This window comes from Oncorhynchus nerka, linkage group LG23 (assembly GCF_034236695.1).
Source record: "Oncorhynchus nerka isolate Pitt River linkage group LG23, Oner_Uvic_2.0, whole genome shotgun sequence".
NCBI classification, from domain to species: Eukaryota; Metazoa; Chordata; class Actinopteri; order Salmoniformes; family Salmonidae; genus Oncorhynchus; species Oncorhynchus nerka.
Window position 1 is genome coordinate 30647770 of NC_088418.1, and position 21177 is coordinate 30668946.

General features: G+C 41.8%; 1 protein-coding gene across 2 annotated transcripts in view; it reads right to left on the bottom strand.

Moving 5' to 3' along the window:
• Nucleotides 1-958: 958 nt before the first annotated feature.
• LOC115106700 (protein FAM117A-like) overlaps nucleotides 959-21177 on the bottom strand; it is a 32922-nt gene continuing 12703 nt past the window's right edge. For both annotated transcript variants that reach the window (XM_029629686.2, XM_029629685.2), the window contains exons 4-8: nucleotides 17446-17532; nucleotides 12082-12198; nucleotides 6339-6501; nucleotides 5532-5691; nucleotides 959-4095 (exon numbers count right to left, since the gene is read on the bottom strand). In XM_029629686.2, coding sequence (XP_029485546.1) covers nucleotides 3837-4095; nucleotides 5532-5691; nucleotides 6339-6501; nucleotides 12082-12198; nucleotides 17446-17532 — 786 coding nt within the window. In that variant the 3' untranslated portion in view covers nucleotides 959-3836. The remainder of the gene's footprint in view (nucleotides 4096-5531; nucleotides 5692-6338; nucleotides 6502-12081; nucleotides 12199-17445; nucleotides 17533-21177) is intronic.

Genomic DNA, 21177 nt, shown 5'->3' on the forward strand with positions numbered 1-21177 from the left:
AAGTTTGGGCACTGTTTGTCACCAGTATAGTGCAATTAATGTATTGTTTAGTGGCTTTGCTGACATGAATCCCCAAAAATTTTAGGGGAGTTTGCCCCACCAAGATTTACATGCTTGGGTACTGAATAGACTGATACCTATGGATTGTGGATCAATGAAATGGGGTAAGGCTGTACAGTGCAATATGAATGTCAATACACACAATAGGGTGACTGGGGAGGTGACTCCCCACAGTCAAAGTCCAGCAATCAGCGCTATGACGGTTTTATTTGTGTAAACGCTTCAGTTGTGTTCTGTTGGTGTCACTTTCAAAGAGGGCCTTTTATTTTGAAGGCGAACCGCAAATTACATTATTGTGGCTAGCTTCACATAAGCATGTCCTACTATAATTAATCAAATGAACCGACTTAAAAATGTGTGGTATTTTAGATGACACCGAGTAAGATAGTTAGCTAGCTACCTATAGCTACTGAAACAGATTGTCATTTAGCTATTTTTGGTCTATTGTCTGCATTCATCAACCAGCTAGCTTTCTTTCTGACCAGCACTGTCAGAGCTTGGGGATGTATCTGCGCTTGTCTGACGACAATTGAATGTTCACGTTGACACTGGACAACCTTCTACAGACATGTTGGTTTACATTTGGTCTATCCACCGTTTTACCACGTTCACGTACTAGTCAAGAACTGGGTCATTTTCGACTTGCTAACTAGTTGTAGTTAATTACGTGCCTCGTTCAATTGATTAACTAATCAGAAAAGTCTGACTTTTCTATTTCCGACTGGCATATAAACGCGGAATTATTCCCATCAATACTTCTGTGTTGTGAAAGGCTATACATATGAAACATCTGAATTATTGTAGTTCACATGAACTATTTGTCATGACCCGCCTTTTCTCTATAGTTGACATAAAACCTAGCAGCCAGTGTGTAATGTATGTATTTAACAGAAACGTGTATTTTTATGTTATGTTTATTCTTACAGACCTGGGTGAAGCGCACATCTGCTTCTTCATTTTATACACCAAACATACCAGATTTTTGTCATCGTCGCAGGTTGCAGCACCTGTCTGTGTTAACAATAAAACCATGGGAGCTAGCCGTGTATAAATTCTTACAGTATGCCAATGCCTACATTTGACTTTTAACTCAACGTAAAGAAACTTTTTTTTATTTTAGCCTAGTATCAATATGCCTATCGAAAAAAAATCTATACAGCAACAATTATTTGGCTTTATTGAGGCTACTGGATTGTTTCAGCCATTAAAGTACACGAATCTCCTAAAATGAAAAATCGGAGCGCGCTTATAAATGGGTGGCGGAGCAGCCACTACTCCAAAACCCAAAGGCACGTTTTAAATTCATTAACAGGTTGATCAAAAACCATACCATTTATGCCGGGTGGCTTTTCAGCGTCTTGGCCATAAAAGCAATCACGATTGTTGCGCTAGATGATCCGTTCACCCCCAAATATCGGTTTTAATAATGGGAGAACCAAACATGTTGGGAAGCGTGCGCTGCGCGCGTTACAGGTGGGCAAATTGCAGTGTACAATGGTTAGGCAGTGTATAAAGAGTGTCTACACTGGCCGGTCTATAATCTAAAGACCACCTCTTATCGTCAATCACCTGTATAAGAACCAAGTAGGGGTACCATAGGGTTCCATTTGGGACAGAACCCTATTTCATAAGAGGGTGCCATTTGGGATGTAACCATAGAAAAGATGACACCTGGAAAATTCCCCCAAAACATTGAAAACGATTTCAATAATGAACAACTATAACTACACAGAAATGTGTTCAAACATAAAATAGCTGCCACATAAAACCTTGTCCTTGAAGTAAATAATAATTCCCCCAAATACAATTTGCTTGTCAGTCCCCTAACATAAAACGGACAGTGGGGAACTGAAATGAACATCCGAACATACTTTTGAACCTTCTTTAGCTTATGTAGCAGATAACTGAAAAATATACCAAAATACATTCATACACCAAAACAAGGTAACTCTAAAGTACAAAATAAACAATAAAAATTGCAAATGAAAAGAAATAGCTGTCACTTTGTGCAAAGATTCTCAATTAACTTGATCTTGTAACCTTGGTAAAAAAAAAAAAAAAAAAAACATCAAGAAAATGATCAACATTTACCAATGAGATCAGATTATGACTCTAGACCACTACATAGGTAGTCAGTGTCGTAAGAGTCCTCATGGAGCTATACACATATACACAACTAGAAGAGCTATGCTCTGATTAACATGTATACATCGCCTTATTTGAAACAAAAATAGAGGCACTAAACATTAACAGAAATAACACCAAACTTCTATAAATGTCTTCTTTCACCATCACGAGGAAAAGCAGGGGAAAAAAGGAAAACTAGTCACCAAGACTCATCTTATTACCTATATAAACTAGGCTATTAGAAAAATTAAAAAGCATGCAAGAAAGAAAAATATAATTCATCGAGCACTATGTTCCACTTAACACAAATGTGGCAAACTGATTTGTCATGCCTTGTATGAGAACACTAAGATGGTTAAGGGAGAAAAAAAAACATCTGCATGTGTGTGTCATGGATGTTACTTTAAGGTTAAAAAAGTTTATTTTAATTGAAAATTCTATATAAATATCTTTAAATACTAAAAGCAACCAGATTTTGGTGAAGAACATTTGCCCCCTTTTCTAATAACTTAAATAATTAACTGGTATTTGACAGCAGCCTTTTCCTACAATACACAAACTAATCCAGAGCAGAACATTTCATTTCCGAAGAGTACAAGCTTTCCCAAGACACCTTTCATACAATGAGAGGGAAAATCTGAATCACCATTAAAAGAGAAGTGGGCCAACAGGCTCCTAAAATCCAAAACGAGAGTTCAATGTGCATAAAGTGAGGGGTGAAGCATCGTCCCCTAGAAAAATCATAGGGAAACATTGCTCTTCCAGAGAATAAAAGACGGTTAGTAGTTTGGTCAAAGTGACAAGACTACCCTACACCATCCTACCAAATGTTGAAGCAACGCAGTGTCTTTTGAGCATCATAAAATAGGGACAAATGAACATTAATACAAAAGATCAGAATTGTTGCAAAAATGACTATAGCCATTGACAAGCCAATGACTCGCAGTGTTATATGTACCATCCTAACATAGAAAATCTAATTATGTTCCGATTCGAAACCCTTATGGACCGATCTGTTCTAAAAAAAAGCAGATGTCATCTTGGGGACTGATTCAAGCAAATAACATAACCTCACACATAGTCTATTTCTTCTTCTTGTTATTTTTTAAAACATTTTCTTTTCTAACAAAAATGACCAAATAAAGTGATCCTTTTATAAAAGTATGCTTGCCTCTCAGTGGCTATTGGTCCACAAGTTAATACATTTCAGACCACTTTCAATGTGGCAGCGACTGTGGTTGGCACCCAAGGTTAAAGGCCAAAAGTCAGCTGGTGTGTCATGTCTTTTCAATACGGATAAGGAAAAAAAAAAAAAGGAAAAAAAAAAAAAAAAAAAAAGAGTCAGAGCACAGCCAATGACACTTTAAAAAAGCTATGATGAAGACGAGAAATTAAAATGGAAGCCACTACTGTCCAAAAAAGATTCCCTGACATTTTTGGTCAACAGTAACAAGTTTGTAAACTCTTACTAAACTGGAGCATGGTTGGTAAAAAGGCTGTCTTCTCGAGCACTTTGAAACATTGTGTTTAATTTGGGGGGACCACAATCAACAAGGCTGGGGAGAGTAACCAAGACGTCCTCATGATGTGTAATGTAGTTTTCAAAACATACCGCTGCCTTGACATTTCCCCCTTTAATGTAGCCTCTTTTACATAGCAGTGGTTACCGAGTCGGGGTGAGGCCCCAGGTACCCAGGCGAGGGGGCCCGGTAGGGGTCTGCACCCTGGCCAGAGCAACCCGTGGCTGGGGCCACAGCCAGGCTGCGGAACAGCAGGTCCATGGATGGGAGCAGGGGCTTGAGCAGGCTGACCGGGCAGAATGCAGAGACGCCGTGGGGGGTGAAGTTCACCTTGTTGGGGTCGGGGCAGGAGGAGAAGAGGACCGAGGACTGGGCTAGGTGTGGAAAGCTGTGGGACAGAAAGAGATGGTTGTTAGGAGCAGGATCACAAACTGTTCAAATGTGTCAGTCGACCTGATATCATGGTTCATACACATTGACAAATGGAATTGAATGACTTTTCCTTTTAACCAAATTTCCATGACCAACAATTGACGGCATCTCTGAAGTAGTGTAAAAAAGTATGAGTAATGTGGTATCGACACTGGGAGGCTGCTCAGTGTGTCTGCTCTCTGATCCCATGTACCATCTCCTGTCGTTGAGTAAGGCACTTAACCCCCCACAAAGTAGAATACCTGTTAGGCAACAGTACGAAACATGTGGTCAACCCTCACTCTGGAGAGCTACCTTGATGTAAAACAAATAATTAGCTTATTCAATATATCAAAGATCAAATGGCTATGGTAGGCTACAAATCTTTTTATTCAGCTGAAGCAAGCCCAGAAATGTTCCTTTTCTATTTTAGTCATATTTATCTTAGAAGTGTTTACTTTGCAGGCTGACTAGCATCTATTGCAACGTCCCATACGTTAAATGCCCAAATCAACTGGAAGCATATACAAGTTTTGAACCAACATAATCCAAAAGAAAGGCTACATCTAATTATTTTTTACTAAAATGAATGTTCACAATTCAAATGATTTTGATTCAGATGATTAGATTCAATGCAATTAAACCGAATACCAACTAATACAATGGTGAAGTGAATTGTTTTTGTTTCTTCGAAAATAATTGTTTAAATTAATCATGTGAATCGTTCAAAAAAGTACATCAACTTTGTATGGCCTTATTCGTGAGTGTCGGTGATATGCTTTTTAAGGACATGATGAAAACATTTTAATACATGCTAATAGCCAAACACTTAACTAGAGGGTACAATATATGTTTTGATTTGACAACCTAGTTAGTCTGTTTATCATGTTTTATAGGCTATGCCTACCTGCTGCTGAAATTTCTGACTCGCTCTCTCTCCTTGAGCAACGGCCCACTCGTCTCGCACACATGGAGGCGAGCTAAAGTGTTATTCCGATCCAGGCAGATGTTGATTTTTATTTTATTGATAAAATATTTAAATTATTATTATTAAATTAATTTCCATTACTTTTAGGATTTTCTAAAACTTTTCCAGGACTGGGAAACACCATTTAAAAATTCCATTACTTTTCATGATCAGATAAACCCTGTGATATTGACACACCCAGTCTCCAATAACTTTGAAACCACTGGGGGTCAGTGCAGACTCAATCTAAGAAGCCATATGTTACTGTTCATAAGCTTTTTGGAATAAATGCATGCAAGTCAGAATGTTTTGTATTTATCTATGTACCAAAGCATACATCTGTCCATACACACACGTTAGTGTGTATTTACATTTGTGTGGGCATGTACGTTTCAGTGCACATCAAACATTTACGCATGTGTGTGCGTGTACTTGCGAGAACCTACCTGGTCTCCTCACACACGCGGACCTTCTCGCAGCCCTCGGGGGGCTCCCTCTGGAAGCAGTAGCTCTTGTTGGGCCGGGGCGAGGAGGAGAGCAGCAAGGGGGATGGCTCCCACCCACCCTGGGATGACAAGAGACACGGCTCTGCACCCTCTGCCACACCTGAAGCGTGGAGTGAGAATAGGTCCAATATCTGAATAGGTCCTATATCTGTGTTTCTAAATTCCTATCACTGATGCCCAGTTCAGATGCAGCACCCGAGACGGCTTTATGCAGTTTGCTTGATCTGAACGGTCTAGCTGGGGTTTCCAAGGTCATCATGTGAAATCTTAGCTAAAGACTTGCGACTGGCCAATCAGAACAGTGCGCTGACATTGTGTTTAGCCAAGCAGCTAGATAGCTAGCCAAGCAGACAGCTTGCTGATATCTCACAAAGTGTGCCCTGTTTCTGGTGCATGCATTTCATGCTACAACAAGTGGAAATGTTGTATCAAAGTTGTATCACGTCATTGTAAAGAGGCACCATTACTGTGGAAATTGTCTCAACCATTTATAGCCAATTTAGCTTTTCCAGCCTGGTATTAATCAATTTTATGTTGATAAACCAAATGGGTCTTGTTCAGTATGGAGATAACGTTTTGAAACAGATAAACCCCCGGGTTTATTGAACCTGTCCAATAAGAACACAGTTTTCAATTACAAAACATTTTGCAGGTTTGCGTGCACCTTACTGAACAAGTTTGTGTGTACAGTACTGAACATAACACTGCACTGTTGTTGTTACAGGGCTATATTAGGGAGAGACTGACCTGGGTCCTGATTCACAGGTAGGTCTTCTACAGAAGAGGGGGAGAAAGAGGAGCAGGGTGAGGGTGTGGGGGAGAGGGGTGTGGTGGAGGGTTCGCTCTGGGAGCCACTGCTGCAGCTCAGTGGTGGAACTGGAGCCCTGTGGCCGTCAGGAACCTCCAGAATCTGAGAGAGACAAATGAATGCAGTGAATACACTGGACAACAGGACAAGAATGAATACCTCATTTGATGGAATTCTTATTATTGTTCCACTTTTGTCACAATATCGCCATTCAGGGGTAGCACTCTGTCCTTCTCGTGGTCCACACATAGGACTATTACAAAATGATAAACTTCTAATTACTAGTCCAAAATTATAAACTTCTACTAGTGTTTACATAGCCCATTTAGATCTCACCCAATGTCTCCAGTTTTTCTAGTGAGGGTGTCGGGCATCAACAGGAAGTCAGAACAAAGGTCATTCAACCCCATTAAGAGTGTTCTTTCCCTGTACCTCCAGAAACCATTTACAAATATTTCAAACATTTCCATCATTCTACGTACCCAGTTTATAACCAAATTAAAAAGACCCCACACAATAAATCCAACACAGTATTAACACCACTTAACAAAGATTCATAATAGGTGAGTTGTGTGTGCAATGCTGGTGTGGGGTAAAACGTATGGCACAAACAAATAAATGGCCAGGCCTTACTTATTTGGGAGCTCCCCCTACGGCCGGATGAGGGACACCTGTCTAGTCTATTTTACCAATAATTTATGGGATATAATTATTTCCTTATGGAGTTCACATGCCTGCCCGTAAAAGGGAAAAATATATATTGGTAATGGTTGACATTTACTCCAAATGGATTGAAGTTTTCCCCACCTCGAGTGATGTGTATTACTGTTGATTTGGTTGTTCTTGTCTTTGTTTTGATACAAATCTCACCAGATTGGGTCTGCTGTATGGTCGGGATGTCTCCCTAAGGATTGGCCCTCTAACTCCTTGACCCTGGCAGTGAGATCGCCAAGATGATAGGAGTATAAGCCAATTAGGGGGGGAAATTATTTAAACTGTGTATTATTTTGAGATTTGATCTAGAAATCTGTATAAATATATTGGTAGGATTAAGAATTGGTCATAGAGTAAATCATTTGTATGGATTAACAGTCTGGAAAATTCAGTTCACTACGGGGCTGTCCTGTACCACTTCTACAGAGTGCGACATGAGTCCATGTGGAGGGAGCATGGAGAGAGATCCTGGTCAAACTTCTCTCACACTGCTGGTGTACTTGTAGGAAAATGGACAGGGCATAATGGACTGTAAAGGACACTGGCAGCTTAGGTGAGAGACATTATCAAGGGCAAGGGTTGAAACTCAATGTCAACGGAAGTCATCTTCAATTGCGATAAATTAATTGTAAGAAAGTCTTTCCCTCATGTTAATGCATGTTTAATGAACATGTTTGTAAGTCATTTTCTATTAAGTTGAAACTTAGTCTCAAAATTAAGGAAATGTCATGGAAATTTCCATAAATTTAATTGAGACCACACATACAGTTGAAGTCAGAAATTCACATACACCTTAGCCAAATACATTTAAACAAAGTTTCACACTTCCTGACATTTAATCCTAGTAAATATTCCCTGTCAAATGTCAGTTAGGATCACCACTTCATTTTAAGAATGTGAAATGTCAGAATAATAGAGAGAATGATTTATTTCAGCTTTTATTTCTTTCATCACATTCCCAGTGGGTCAGAAGTTGACATACACTCAATTAGTATTTGGTAGCATTGCTTTTGAATTTTTAACTTGGGTCAAACGGTGAAAGTTGCCTTCCACAAGCTTCCCACAATAAGTTGGGTGAATTTTGGCCCATTCCTTCTGACAGAGCTGGTGAAACTTCCACAACTTTGGAAGTACACTTGGGGTCATTGTTAATTTGGAAGACCCTTTTGCGACCAAGCTTTAACTTCCTGATTGACATCTTGAGATGTTGCTTCAATATATCCACATACTTTCCTCCCTCATGATGTCATCTATTTTGTGAAGTGCACCAGTCCCTCCTGCAGCAAAGCATCCCCACAACATTGTGCTGCCATCCCTGTGTTTCACAGTTGGGATGGTGTTCTTCAGCTTGCAAGCATCCCCCCTTTTTCCTCCAAACATAACAATGGTCATTATGGCCAAACAGTTCTATTTTTGTTTCATCAGACCAGAGGACATTTCTCCAAAAAGTACAATATTTTTCCCCATGTTCACTTACAAACCATAGTCTGGCTTTTTTATGGCAGTTTTGGAGCAGTGGCTTATCCTTGCTGATATAAGACTCCTTTTACTGTGAATATAGATACTTTTGTACCGGTTTCCTCCAGCATCTTCACAAGGTCCAAGGTACTTGCGTACTATTGTTTGTACAGATGAACATGGTACCTTCAGGCGTTTGGAAATTGCTCCCAAGGATGAACCAGACTTGTGGAGGTCTACAATTTTTTTCCTGAGGTCTTGGCTGAATTATTTTGATTTTCCTATGATGTCAAGCAAAGAGGCACAGAGTTTGAAGGTAGGCCTTGAAATACATCCACAGGTACAATTGACTCAAATGATGTCAATTAGCTTTCAGGTTATGTCGATATAGGACTCGTTTTACTGTGAAAATAGATACTTTTGTACCGGTTTCCTCCAGCATCTTCACAAGGTCCTTTGCTGTTGTTCTGGGATTGATTTGCACTTTTCGCACCAAAGTATGCTCATCTCTAGGAGACAGAACGCGTCTTCTTCCTGAGCGGTATGACGGCTGCGTTGTCCCACGGTGTTTATACTTGCGTACTATTGTTTGTACAGATGAACGTGGTACCTTTAGACATTTGGAAATTTCTCCCAATGTTGAGCCAGACATGTGGAGGTCTACAATTTTTTTTCTGAGATCTTGGCTGATTTCTGTTGATTTTCCCATGACGTCAAGCAAAGAGGCACTGCGTTTAAAGGTAGGCCTTGAAATACATCCACAGGTACACTTCCAATTAACTCTAATTATGTCAATTAACCTATCAGAAGCTTCTAAAGCCATGACATTATTTTCTGGAATTTTCCAAGCTGTTTAAAGGCACAGTCAACTTAGTGTATGTAAACGTCTGACCCACTGGAATTGTGATACAGTGAATTATATGTGAAATAATGTCTGAAAACAATTGTTGGAAAAATTACTTGTTTCATGCACAAAGTAGATGTCCTAATCGATTTGCCAAAACTATAGTTTGTTAAGACATTTGTGGAGTGGTTGAAAAACGACTTTTAATGACTCCAACCTAAATGCATGTAAACTTCTGACTTCAACTGTAATTAGTCATGCTATCCCGTCTTACTGCTTAAAGAATAGTCTCGTTATATTCCAGTGTTTTTTGTAACCTGATGCAAACTTTTCTTTGAGTGACTTAGCTATACGCCCAGTCTTATGACTAAGAACCATTTAGGTGCGACCGCAGCATACATACGGTTGAGCCCTCGTGCCATCTTAATCTGCACAGACAATAACAATGCATTTGATAACTAACCTATCAAATTACATTGGTTGCATCTCTAATAAAGCCCAATATTGCTCAAGCCATTTGAATGCTGAACATGCCGCGCACCAAGCAGCACAGTTTGACTAGGCTACTGATACTGCCTGGGGTTGTTCGGCATGCAAAATGTCTTACAGATCAGCATAGCAACGCGCATGCCCCACCCACCTGAGGATCTGTCTACTATATCCATCCATTTCCTGTGTTTGATGGAATCAAATTCCACTTGTCATCTCGCTGATTGATTGCTTTAATTTTTCTTCTGCGACTCGTTCATACTCTTGCTTGTGCCTGTCATTTTCCCCCGTTAACATTACAGAGGAAATGTTTGTAATGACCTGTCAAAAAAACATCTCAAGGACATGGCGGACGGAACCAAAAATCTCAAATTTGGGCTCATCAGACCAAAAGGACAGATTTCTACCAGTCTAATGTCTATTGCCTTGTGTTTCTTGGCCCAAGCAAGTCTCTTCTTCTTAGTGGTGTCCTTGAGTAGTGGATTCTTTGCAGCAATTCGACCATGAAGGCCTGATTCACAGTCTCCTCTGAACAGTTGATGTTGAGATGCGTCTGTTACTTGACCTATGAATAATTTATTTGGGCTGCAATTTCTGAGGCTGGTAACTAATGAACTTATCCTGTGCAGCAGGGTCTTCCTTTCCTGTGGCGGTCCTCATGAGCCAGTTTTTTGCGACTGCATTTGAAGAAACTTAAAGTTGAAATGTTCTGTATTGACTGATGTTCATGTCTTAAAGTAATGATGGACTGTCATCTCTCTTTGCTAATTTGAGCTGTTCTTCCCATAATATGGACTTGGTCTTTTACCAAATAGGGCTATCACCCCCCCCTTGTCACAACACAACTGATTGGCTCAAATACATTGACGAAAGAAATTCCACAAATGAACTTTTAAGAAGGCAGACCTGTTAATTGAAATGCATTCCAGGTGAGTACCTCAAAGCTGATTGAGAGAATGCCAAGAGTTTACAAAGCTGTCATCAAGGCAAAGGGTGGCTATTTGAAGAATCTCAAATATTGGGGCGGCAGCGTAGCCTAGTGGTTAGAGCGTTGGACTAGTAACCGGAAGGTTGCGAGTTCAAACCCCCGAGCTGACAAGGTACAAATCTGTCTTTCTGCCCCTGAACAGCCAGTTAACCCACTGTTCCCAGGCCGTCATTGAAAATAAGAATGTGTTCTTAACTGACTTGCCTGGTTAAATAAAGGTAAAATTAAAAATTGAAATTGATTTGTTTAATACAAGATTATCAAATCAAAAATAAAAATGTTCTCATGAACTCAGAATGTATGTTAATCATGCCTGTCTCTAGTACATTTGAGAAAAGCAATACATCCAAAGATTAGAAAATTGCATTTTTGTTTAGAATTGAGTATAATGCTGCTATGCTTCCTCTCAGCCTGCACATAAGCCAGCACCTCTTATTGCTACTTGCAGCTATATTTAAACATTCTGTTTAGGATTGAGATTTTCTGCAAACCTGTTGAAACAACTCTTGAAGTGACAGATAGTGCCTTCAAAGCTCATCACTAAACTAAGCACCCTGGGACTAAATACCTCCCTCTGCAACTGGATCCTGGGCTTCCTGGCGGGCCGCCCCCAGGTGGTAAGGTAGGTAACACATCTACCACGCTGATCTTTAACACGGGGGCAACACAGGGGTGCGTGCTCAGTCCCCTCCTGTACTCCCTGTTCACCCATGACTGCATTGCCATGCACAACTAACACCATTAAGTTTGCCGACGACACAACAGTGTCAACAGCCTGATCACCAACAACCAGGGTTTGATCCCAGGCAGCCAACCGCGACCGGGAGAACCATGAGGCGGCGCACAAGCGTCGTCCGGGTTAGGGGAGGGTCTGGCCGGCTGGGATGTAACTAACGCAGCAGGCCAGGCACATGCACGCTGAATTGTGTTGCCAGTTGAACGGTGTTTTCTCCGACACATTGGTGCGGCTGGCTTCCGGGTTAAGCGGGCAGGTGTTAAGGAGTGCGGTTTGGCAGAGAAGGCATGACATGTGAAATATATATTTATTTTTAAACTAAGAACTAATTCAGGAAAACAGGTAAGATAACGAGATGGATAATCGCAATATCAAGAATAGATTTCCCTTGAGGAGTGAGTATTGTAGGGCTGCAATGGAAATTAGCACAATCTAAACATGTAAATGTCTTACCCAGCACTGGTGGTGGGGCGGCTGGCACACGAACATGCCCTCCAGCTCCTGGTTGAGGCCCTCCACGCTGCGGCGCAGACGAGGGGTTAGCTTGTACAGGGGGGTGGGTGGGATAGGCTGGGGGAGAAAAAATAGAGGCATCAACTGATTTAATAAATTGAATTCATACTTCAAAATTGACTGACAATCAGTGGAAGACTACAGTAAAACGAGACAACAGAACAATACAGTAGGACATCAAGTACACATTCATAATGTATGTGCAATGCATAGAGTAAACAAAACATTGGCATAGCGTAGGGCATAGGTACACCAAACAGACACTTGCAACATGCACGTATGGACACACACACACAGATAAAGCACATCAAAATGACATATCGCTCCCAGTACACATCCTCCGAGTTATCAGTTAGTGACTAAACTTTGGAAATGTAAGGAAATTAAGAACCCAGGTTTAAATAAGCCTAGTAGTGGAAATCGGTCAAAGCTTTAGCTGTGCTTGAGTGAGTTAACCTAGAGCAATGGAACCATACCAAAAGTACAAATCCAGCCTATCCGGCAATAGGCAGGCTCAAGCAAACACTCAGAGAATTTGAAAGATAGTAATTTTCCATTTGAACCCAGGTTTGATATATTTTACAATGCATTATAACCATTACTGTGCTTATTTCTAGTCTTCATATGTTTTGATGAGAGTAGGCCTATTTCTGGAGTGTGTATTGGCCCATACTTCCTTCTCTCCTTGCAAAATGACGATAATGCAGTGCATATGGGTTGAAGGCCTATAGAAGGGTCATGTTCATTGTGTATCTTTCCCTTTCGTTCGACTCGTATCTAGATCCATGGGCTCATATACAGAAAATATATTTTTTTGTTTAAAATGATTCGATGCGGTTTGATTAGAGGAACAAATTAGTTCGGTGCATAACATTTGTTGCATAAAGACATACATTTTCTTTATTATTATTGTATATATTTTTTAATTTTACCCCCTTTTCTCCCCAATTTCGTGGTATCTTGTCTAATCGCTACAACTCCCGCACAGGCTCGTGAGAGACATATACAGATTTTGTAAAACAAAACTACTGGTGAAACTTAATAGAAATTAAATCTAATGTAAGCCCCGATTAGCAGGTAGGCTATAGCCAGATGAGTTGTCTCCGGAACCTTAATTGTATTCGGGTAAAACATTTTTAACAGTGCATTTGAAAACTAACCTATCAAATTACATTTAAAGCCTATAAATAAAGCCTAATATTGCTCAAGCCATTTGAATGCTGAACATGCCGCGCACCAAGCAGCACAGTTTGACTAGGCTACTGTTACTGCCTGGGGTTGTTCGGCATGCAAAATGTCTTACAGATCAGCATAGCAACGCGCATGCCCCACCCACCTGAGGATCTGTCTACTATATGCATCCATTTCCTGTGTTTGATGGAATCAAATTCCACTTGTCACTTAAATCTCGCTGATTGATTGCTTTAAATTTTTCTTCTGCGACTCGTTCATACTCTTGCTTGTGCCTGTCATTTTTCCCCGTTAACATTAGAGGAAATGTTTGTAATGACCTGTCAAAAAAACAAAATGGGCTCAATGGAATACGTTCTCTTTTGTTGTATCTAAGAAATGCTAAAACTTGATCTGGGATTTAACGCACCTACATCACAAGAAAGTGAAGACAACTTATTTTGATGGGTGTCCATTTTGTGCAATTGAAAAAAAGTAATCATTCAGTACAGTTGAAATGTTTACAAATGAGATGCGCTGAATCGAAAGCAACTTCCGAAACTAAAACATTTGGATTAGTGATATGTCTGATCTCGCAAACAATGTGGAGTATGTGTCGAGCGTGTTGATTTTTAATCTGAGGGTATCCTGTTATTGACACCTCAGTTGAGTTACGAAAGAGCACGTGACAACAGTAATTAGAGGCAGTCTAGACAGCACAGGTGAATTCAGGTAGGGTAGACAGAAAGTTGGATGGTTGTAGCCCTGTTCCACCCCTTTATGTTAATGTATTTATATATGCAAATACACCAATATATTTACACACGTCTTTAGTTTAACATATACCATAAGAAAATGTATGCAGTAGTGCATTTAGAAGAAAAAAATGCTATTTGACAAATGTAATACCTGAATTCCCACCAAATTCCCTAGTAGTCAAATATTTTATGTATTATAATTCAGTTAATATCTGATGGATCTTCATCCCTTGTCCAACTGTTGAATTTTAGAATTGCTTTTTGGCTTTTTTTCCACAAATGTCAATGCAGTTACATGCTTATTTTAACACTGAAGGAGAGGAAGCATCAGTTATAAATTATTAGGTATTTTAAGAAGGTAGAAAGAAAGTAATATGAGCAAAACTAATTTGGGAACCGACCATTCGTAACGTTTGAATGGGTTTTCTGACTGATGCATGGTACAGTTTGGGCTCCAGCGGACTGATGCACTCGTATCTTAAACATCTGAACCGGGAACCGATGAGTATTGTGCATCTTCAAACTAAAGAAAACAAGACTGAAAACAGGGCTATACTAGCTGGGCATGACCATTAAGAAATGCTCATTTTCATTTGTTGCAAAACGTTTAAAAACATTTTTGGGGCTGTGTGCCCTAATGAACACAACCCACTTCTACAGGCTAGCATCGGAAACAGTGTGTTCCACAGCTGGTGCAGAAAGCAGAAGTAGGTAGTGATATCGTCACTTTCCTGTTGCTTCACTAGTCGGCTAATTTGATTCACTTCCTCTGATATGCTGCTTTGCTTATTGACTGTGTGGTCCACCACTCAGTTCTGTAAAATTGACTGTGGTCCACCGCTCCTGTTTTTGTAAAAATCTGATATGGGGCTGGATAAATGTAACCACAATTAAATGCATAGACTGAGCTATGGATGCAAGGACTGACCATCCATCATATCAAAATGATTGTTTCTACCATGAGGCTACATTTTCATTTCATTTACTTTGTTTACAAACATCGGAGTAAAACAAGCTTATATTTTGGGTTCTGATGGGGTACAACAGTTGAAGTAAGCTCACGAGGCATTTATAAATTATATTCTGGAAGAATCAATGGGTGAAGAGCATTAATTTATTTAAGTCCAAAAATGTTATATATATGGCTTGAAAAAAGTTTGCATTGATTGAGTGGCTGGACAAAATGTGCACATTAACCGGGACCAGAATATGTTTACTTAAGTATATTTTAAAAAAGTATACATTTTTGTATTTCTTTTTTATTTTAACACTGAGTATAGCAAACATTAGGAACACCATCCTAAAATAAGTTTTACCCCCCACTTTTGCCCTCAGAACACCCTCAATTCATCAGGGCATGGACTCTACAAGGTGTTGAAAGCTTTCCAGGGGGATGCTGGCCCATGTGGACACCAATGCTTCCCACAGTTGTGTCAAGTTGGCTGGATGTCGTGCGGATGACGGACCATTCTTGATACACGAGAAACTTGTGTGAAAAACCCGGCAGCTTTGCAGTTCTTGACCCTTTCAAGGGCACTGAAAGTTTTTGTCTTGCCCCTTCACCCTATCCATGCCTCAATTGTCTCACGGCTTAAAAATCCTTCTTTAGTTCTGAAGACTGAGTATAAGCTGACATATAGAAGCTGACATAAGGAACTGTTTTAAGATAAATGATCCATGGAATGACTCATTTAATTTACACTGCATTCGGAAAGTATTGACCGCTTGAATTTTTCCACATTTTGTTAAGTTACAGCCTTATTCTAAAATGTATTAAATCGTCCCCCCCATATCAATCTACACACAATACCCCATAATCACAAAGCAAAACAGATGACATTTTAAAAATAAAAAAACTGAAATATCACACTTACATAAGTATTCAGACCCTTTACGCAATACTTTGTTGAAGCACCTTTGTTAGCGATTACAGCCTTGAGTCTTCTTGGGTATGACGCTACAAGCATGGCACACATGCATTTGGGGAGTTTCCACATTCTTCTCTACAGAACCTCTCAAGCGGTCAGGTTGGATGGGGAGCGTCGCTACACAGTTATTTTTAGGCCTCTCCAGAGAGGTTCAATCAGGTTCAAGCCCGGGCTCTGGCTGGACCACTGAAGGACATTCAGAAACTTGTCCAAAAGCTTCCCCTGCATCGTCTTGGCTGTGTGCTTAGGGTCGTTGTCCTGTTGGATGAACCTTCTCCCCAGGTCCTGAGCAGGTTTTCATCAAGGATCTCTGTACTTGGCTCCATTCAACTTTCCCTTGTTCCTGACGTAGGGATGGTGCCAGGTTTCCTCCAGGCGTGATGCTTGACATTCAGGCCAAAAAGTTCAATATTGGTTTCATCAGACCAGAGAATCTTGTTTCTCATGGTCAGAGTCCTTTAGGTGCCTTTTGGCAAACTCCAAGCATGCTGTCATGTGCCTTTTACTGAGGAGTGGCTTCCGTCTGGCCACTCTACCATAAAGGCCTAATTGGTGGAGTGCTGCAGAGATGGTTGTCCTTCTGGAAGGTTCTCCCATCTCCACAGAGGAACTCTGGCGCTCTGTCAGAGTGACCATTGGGGTCTTGGTCACCTCCTTGACCAAGGCCCTTCTCCCCCAACTGCTCAGTTTGGCCAGCTCTTGGAGGAGTCTAGGTGGTTCCAAACTTCTTCCATTTAAGAATGGAGGCCACTGTGTTCTTGGGAACATTCAATGCTGCAGAAATGATTTGGTACCGTTCCCCAGAACTTTGCATCGACACAAACCTGTCTCGAAGCTCTACGGACAATTCCTTGACCTCATGGCTTGGTTTTTGCTATGACATGCACTGTGAACTGTGGAACCCTATATAGACATGTGTGTGCCTTTCCAAAATCATGTCCAATCATTGAATTTACCACAGGTGGACTCCAATCAAGTTGTAGAAACATCAAGGATGATCAATTGAAACACAATGAACTAGAGCTCAATTCCGAGTCTCATTGCAAAGAGTCTGAATTCTTATGCAATTAAGCTATGTTTTTAATTTTTTATATATTTGCATCCATGACTATGTGCATAGGAACAGCAGCCTCTAAGGTGCATGGTAGAGTAACAGGGTGGTAAGCCAGCTAGTGACAGTGACTAAAGTTCAGAGCAGGGTACTGGGAGGAGGCCGGTTATTGATAACTATTTAACAGTCTGATGGCCTAGAAGCTGTTTGTCATGGAAAGAGCAGGTGTTATTAATGTTTTGTATACTCTGTGTTTGACTCCAATAAGAGAAGTCTTACACTCACCTAGAATACTAAGTTCATAATACATAAACAAATACATACATTTGGACCAATTATGAATGAAGTGAGCAGATGCAGGACAAAGATCACCAATGGTGGAGTGTGGGAGTCATACCTGTGTGGTGCCTGGGGAGTAGCTGCCTTGAAGGTAGTGGTGGCGGACCTTTTCGGACCTTTGCAGCAGGTGTTTCAGCTTGGCAAACTGTGACAGGCAGAGTAGTGTCAGTCAACCTCAAAACACAAAAAGTCTAAGGCTGTAAGAGCTGCATTCCCATGGATTATTTTAGAACAGTTGTCTGTTTTGTAAGCGTTATCTATTGTTTTAAAATCCTCTCTGTCGCACTATTCACAAACTCTCATCACTTATTCTGTTTCAAGTTCAGTAGCCTACCTCTGCTCTCATGTTGGGTGTGTGAGATAAAAATGCGCCTAGGCTTGGTCTCAATTAAAATTGCCTGTAGGCTATACGCATGGGCGGACTAGCACATGCAGTTGTCTTTCCATGAAAATGAACTTCTTAAATATGTTAGGCTATAGTTTAGGCTCCGACATTGACTGGAAATAAATATTGATTACACATTTGAGTCTGCCTGCAAATTGTCCTGCTCCCATCAAAGTAATGCAAGATTATTTTGATTAGGTCTTCGTTTTGTAGGTTATTTATTATCTATTGTATTAAAAGCAACTGTAGCAACATTCAAACTCAAAACCTAATTCTTGCTGATTTACATTCAGTAGCCTACCCTTGTCTTTGTTGGGCGGGCGAGATCAGGAGCGACTATACAGTTGAAGTCAGAAGTTTACATACACTGAGGATGGTGTAATTAAAACTAGTTTTTCAACCAGTCTACAAATGTCTTGTTAGCAAACTATAGTTTTGGCAAGTCGGTTAGGACATTTACTTCAGTCATGACACAAGTAATTTTTCCAACAATTGTTTACAGACAGATTCATTCACTGTGTCACAATTCCAATGGGTCAGAAGTTTACATACATTAAGTTGACTGTACCTTTAAACAGCTTGGCTTTATAAGCTTCTGAAAGGCTAATTGACATCATTTGAGTCAATTGGAGGTGTACCTGTGGATGTATTTCAAGGACTACCTTCAAACCCAGTGCCTCGATGCTTGACATAATGGGAAAATAAAAAAATAAAAATCAGCGAAGACACCAGAAAAATAATTGTAGAGCTCCAAAAGTCTGGTTCATCCTTGGGAGCAATTTCCAAATGCCTGAAGGTACCACGTTCATCTGTACAAACAATAGTACGCAAGTATAAACACCATGGGACCACGCAGCAGTCATACCGCTCAGGAAGGAGACGTGTTATGTCTCCTAGAGATGAACGTACTATGGTGTGAAAAGTGCAAATCAATCCCAGAACAACAGCAAAGGACCTTGTGAAGATGCTGGAGGAAACAGGTACAAAAGTATCTATATCCACAGTAAAACGAGTCCTATATCGACAAAACCCAAAAGGCTGCTCAGCAAGGAAGCCACTGCTCAATAAAACAATTCAGACTACGGTTTGTAACTGATGAAACAAAAATAGATCGTTATTTTTGGAGGAAAAAGGGGGAGGCTTGCAAGCCGAAGAACACCATCCCAACCGTGAAGCACGGGGTGGCAGCATCATGTTGAGGGGGTGTTTTGCTGCAGGAGGGACTGGTGCACATCCCAAATAGATAGCATCATGAGGTAGGAAAATTATGTGGATATATTGAAGCAACATTACATTTACATTACATTTAAGTCATTTAGCAGACGCTCTTATCCAGAGCGACTTACAAATTGGTGCGTTCACCTTATGACATCCAGTGGAACAGCCACTTTACAATAGTGCATCTAAATCTTTTAAGGGGGGTGAGAAGGATTACTTTATCCTATCCCAGGTATTCCTGAAAGAGGTGGGGTTTCAGGTGTCTCCGGAAGGTGGTGATTGACTCCGCTGTCCTGGCATCGTGAGGGAGTTTGTTCCACCATTGGGGGGCCAGAGCAGCGAACAGTTTTGACTGGGCTGCGCGGGAACTGTACTTCCTCAGTGGTAGGGAGGCGAGCAGGCCAGAGGTGGATGAACGCAGTGCCCTTGTTTGGGTGTAGGGCCTGATCAGAGCCTGGAGGTACTGAGGTGCCGTTCCCCTCACAGCTCCGTAGGCAAGCACCATGGTCTTGTAGCGGATGCGAGCTTCAACTGGAAGCCAGTGGAGAGAGCGGAGGAGCGGGGTGACGTGAGAGAACTTGGGAAGGTTGAACACCAGACGGGCTGCGGCGTTCTGGATGAGTTGTAGGGGTTTAATGGCACAGGCAGGGAGCCCAGCCAACAGCGAGTTGCAGTAATCCAGACGGGAGATGACAAGTGCCTGGATTAGGACCTGCGCTGCTTCCTGTGTGAGGCAGGGTCGTACTCTGCGGATGTTGTAGAGCATGAACCTACAAGAACGGGCCACCGCCTTGATGTTAGTTGAGAACGACAGGGTGTTGTCCAGGATCACGCCAAGGTTCTTAGCGCTCTGGGAGGAGGACACAATGGAGTTGTCAACCGTGATGGCGAGATCATGGAATGGGCAGTCCTTCCCCGGGAGGAAGAGCAGCTCTGTCTTGCCGAGGTTCAGCTTGAGGTGGTGATCCGTCATCCACACTGATATGTCTGCCAGACATGCAGAGATGCGTTTCGCCACCTGGTCATCAGAAGGGGAAAGGAGAAGATTAATTGTGTGTCGTCTGCATAGCAATGATAGGAGAGACCATGTGAGGTTATGACAGAGCCAAGTGACTTGGTGTATAGCGAGAATAGGAGAGGGCCTAGAACAGAGCCCTGGGGACGCCAGTGGTGAGAGCGCGTGGTGAGGAGACAGATTCTCGCCACGCCACCTGGTAGGAGCGACCTGTCAGGTAGGACGCAATCCAAGCGTGGTCCGCGCCGGAGATGCCCAACTCGGAGAGGGTGGAGAGGAGGATCTGATGGTTCACAGTATCGAAGGCAGCCGATAGGTCTAGAAGGATGAGAGCAGAGGAGAGAGAGTTAGCTTTAGCAGTGCGGAGGGCCTCCGTGATACAGAGAAGAGCAGTCTCAGTTGAATGACTAGTCTTGAAACCTGACTGATTTGGATCAAGAAGGTCATTCTGAGAGAGATAGCGGGAGAGCTGGCCAAGGACGGCACGTTCAAGAGTTTTGGAGAGAAAAGAAAGAAGGGATACTGGTCTGTAGTTGTTGACATCGGAGGGATCGAGTGTAGGTTTTTTCAGAAGGGGTGCAACTCTCGCTCTCTTGAAGACAGAAGGGACGTAGCCAGCGGTCAGGGATGAGTTGATGAGCGAGGTGAGGTAAGGGAGAAGGTCTCCGGAAATGGTCTGGAGAAGAGAGGAGGGAATAGGGTCAAGCGGGCAGGTTGTTGGGCGGCCGGCCGTCACAAGACGCAAGATTTCATCTGGAGAGAGAGGGGAGAAAGAGGTCAGAGCACAGGGTAGGGCAGTGTGAGCAGAACCAGCGGTGTCGTTTGACTTAGCAAACGAGGATCGGATGTCGTCGACCTTCTTTTCAAAATGGTTGACGAAGTCATCTGCAGAGAGGGAGGAGGGGGAGGAGGATTCAGGAGGGAGGAGAAGGTGGCAAAGAGCTTCCTAGGGTTAGAGGCAGATGCTTGGAATTTAGAGTGGTAGAAAGTGGCTTTAGCAGCAGAGACAGAAGAGGAAAATGTAGAGAGGAGGGAGTGAAAGGATGCCAGGTCCGCAGGGAGGCGAGTTTTCCTCCATTTCCGCTCGGCTGCCCGGAGCCCTGTTCTGTGAGCTCGCAATGAGTCGTCGAGCCACGGAGCAGGAGGACGGAGCAACATCTCAAGACATCAGT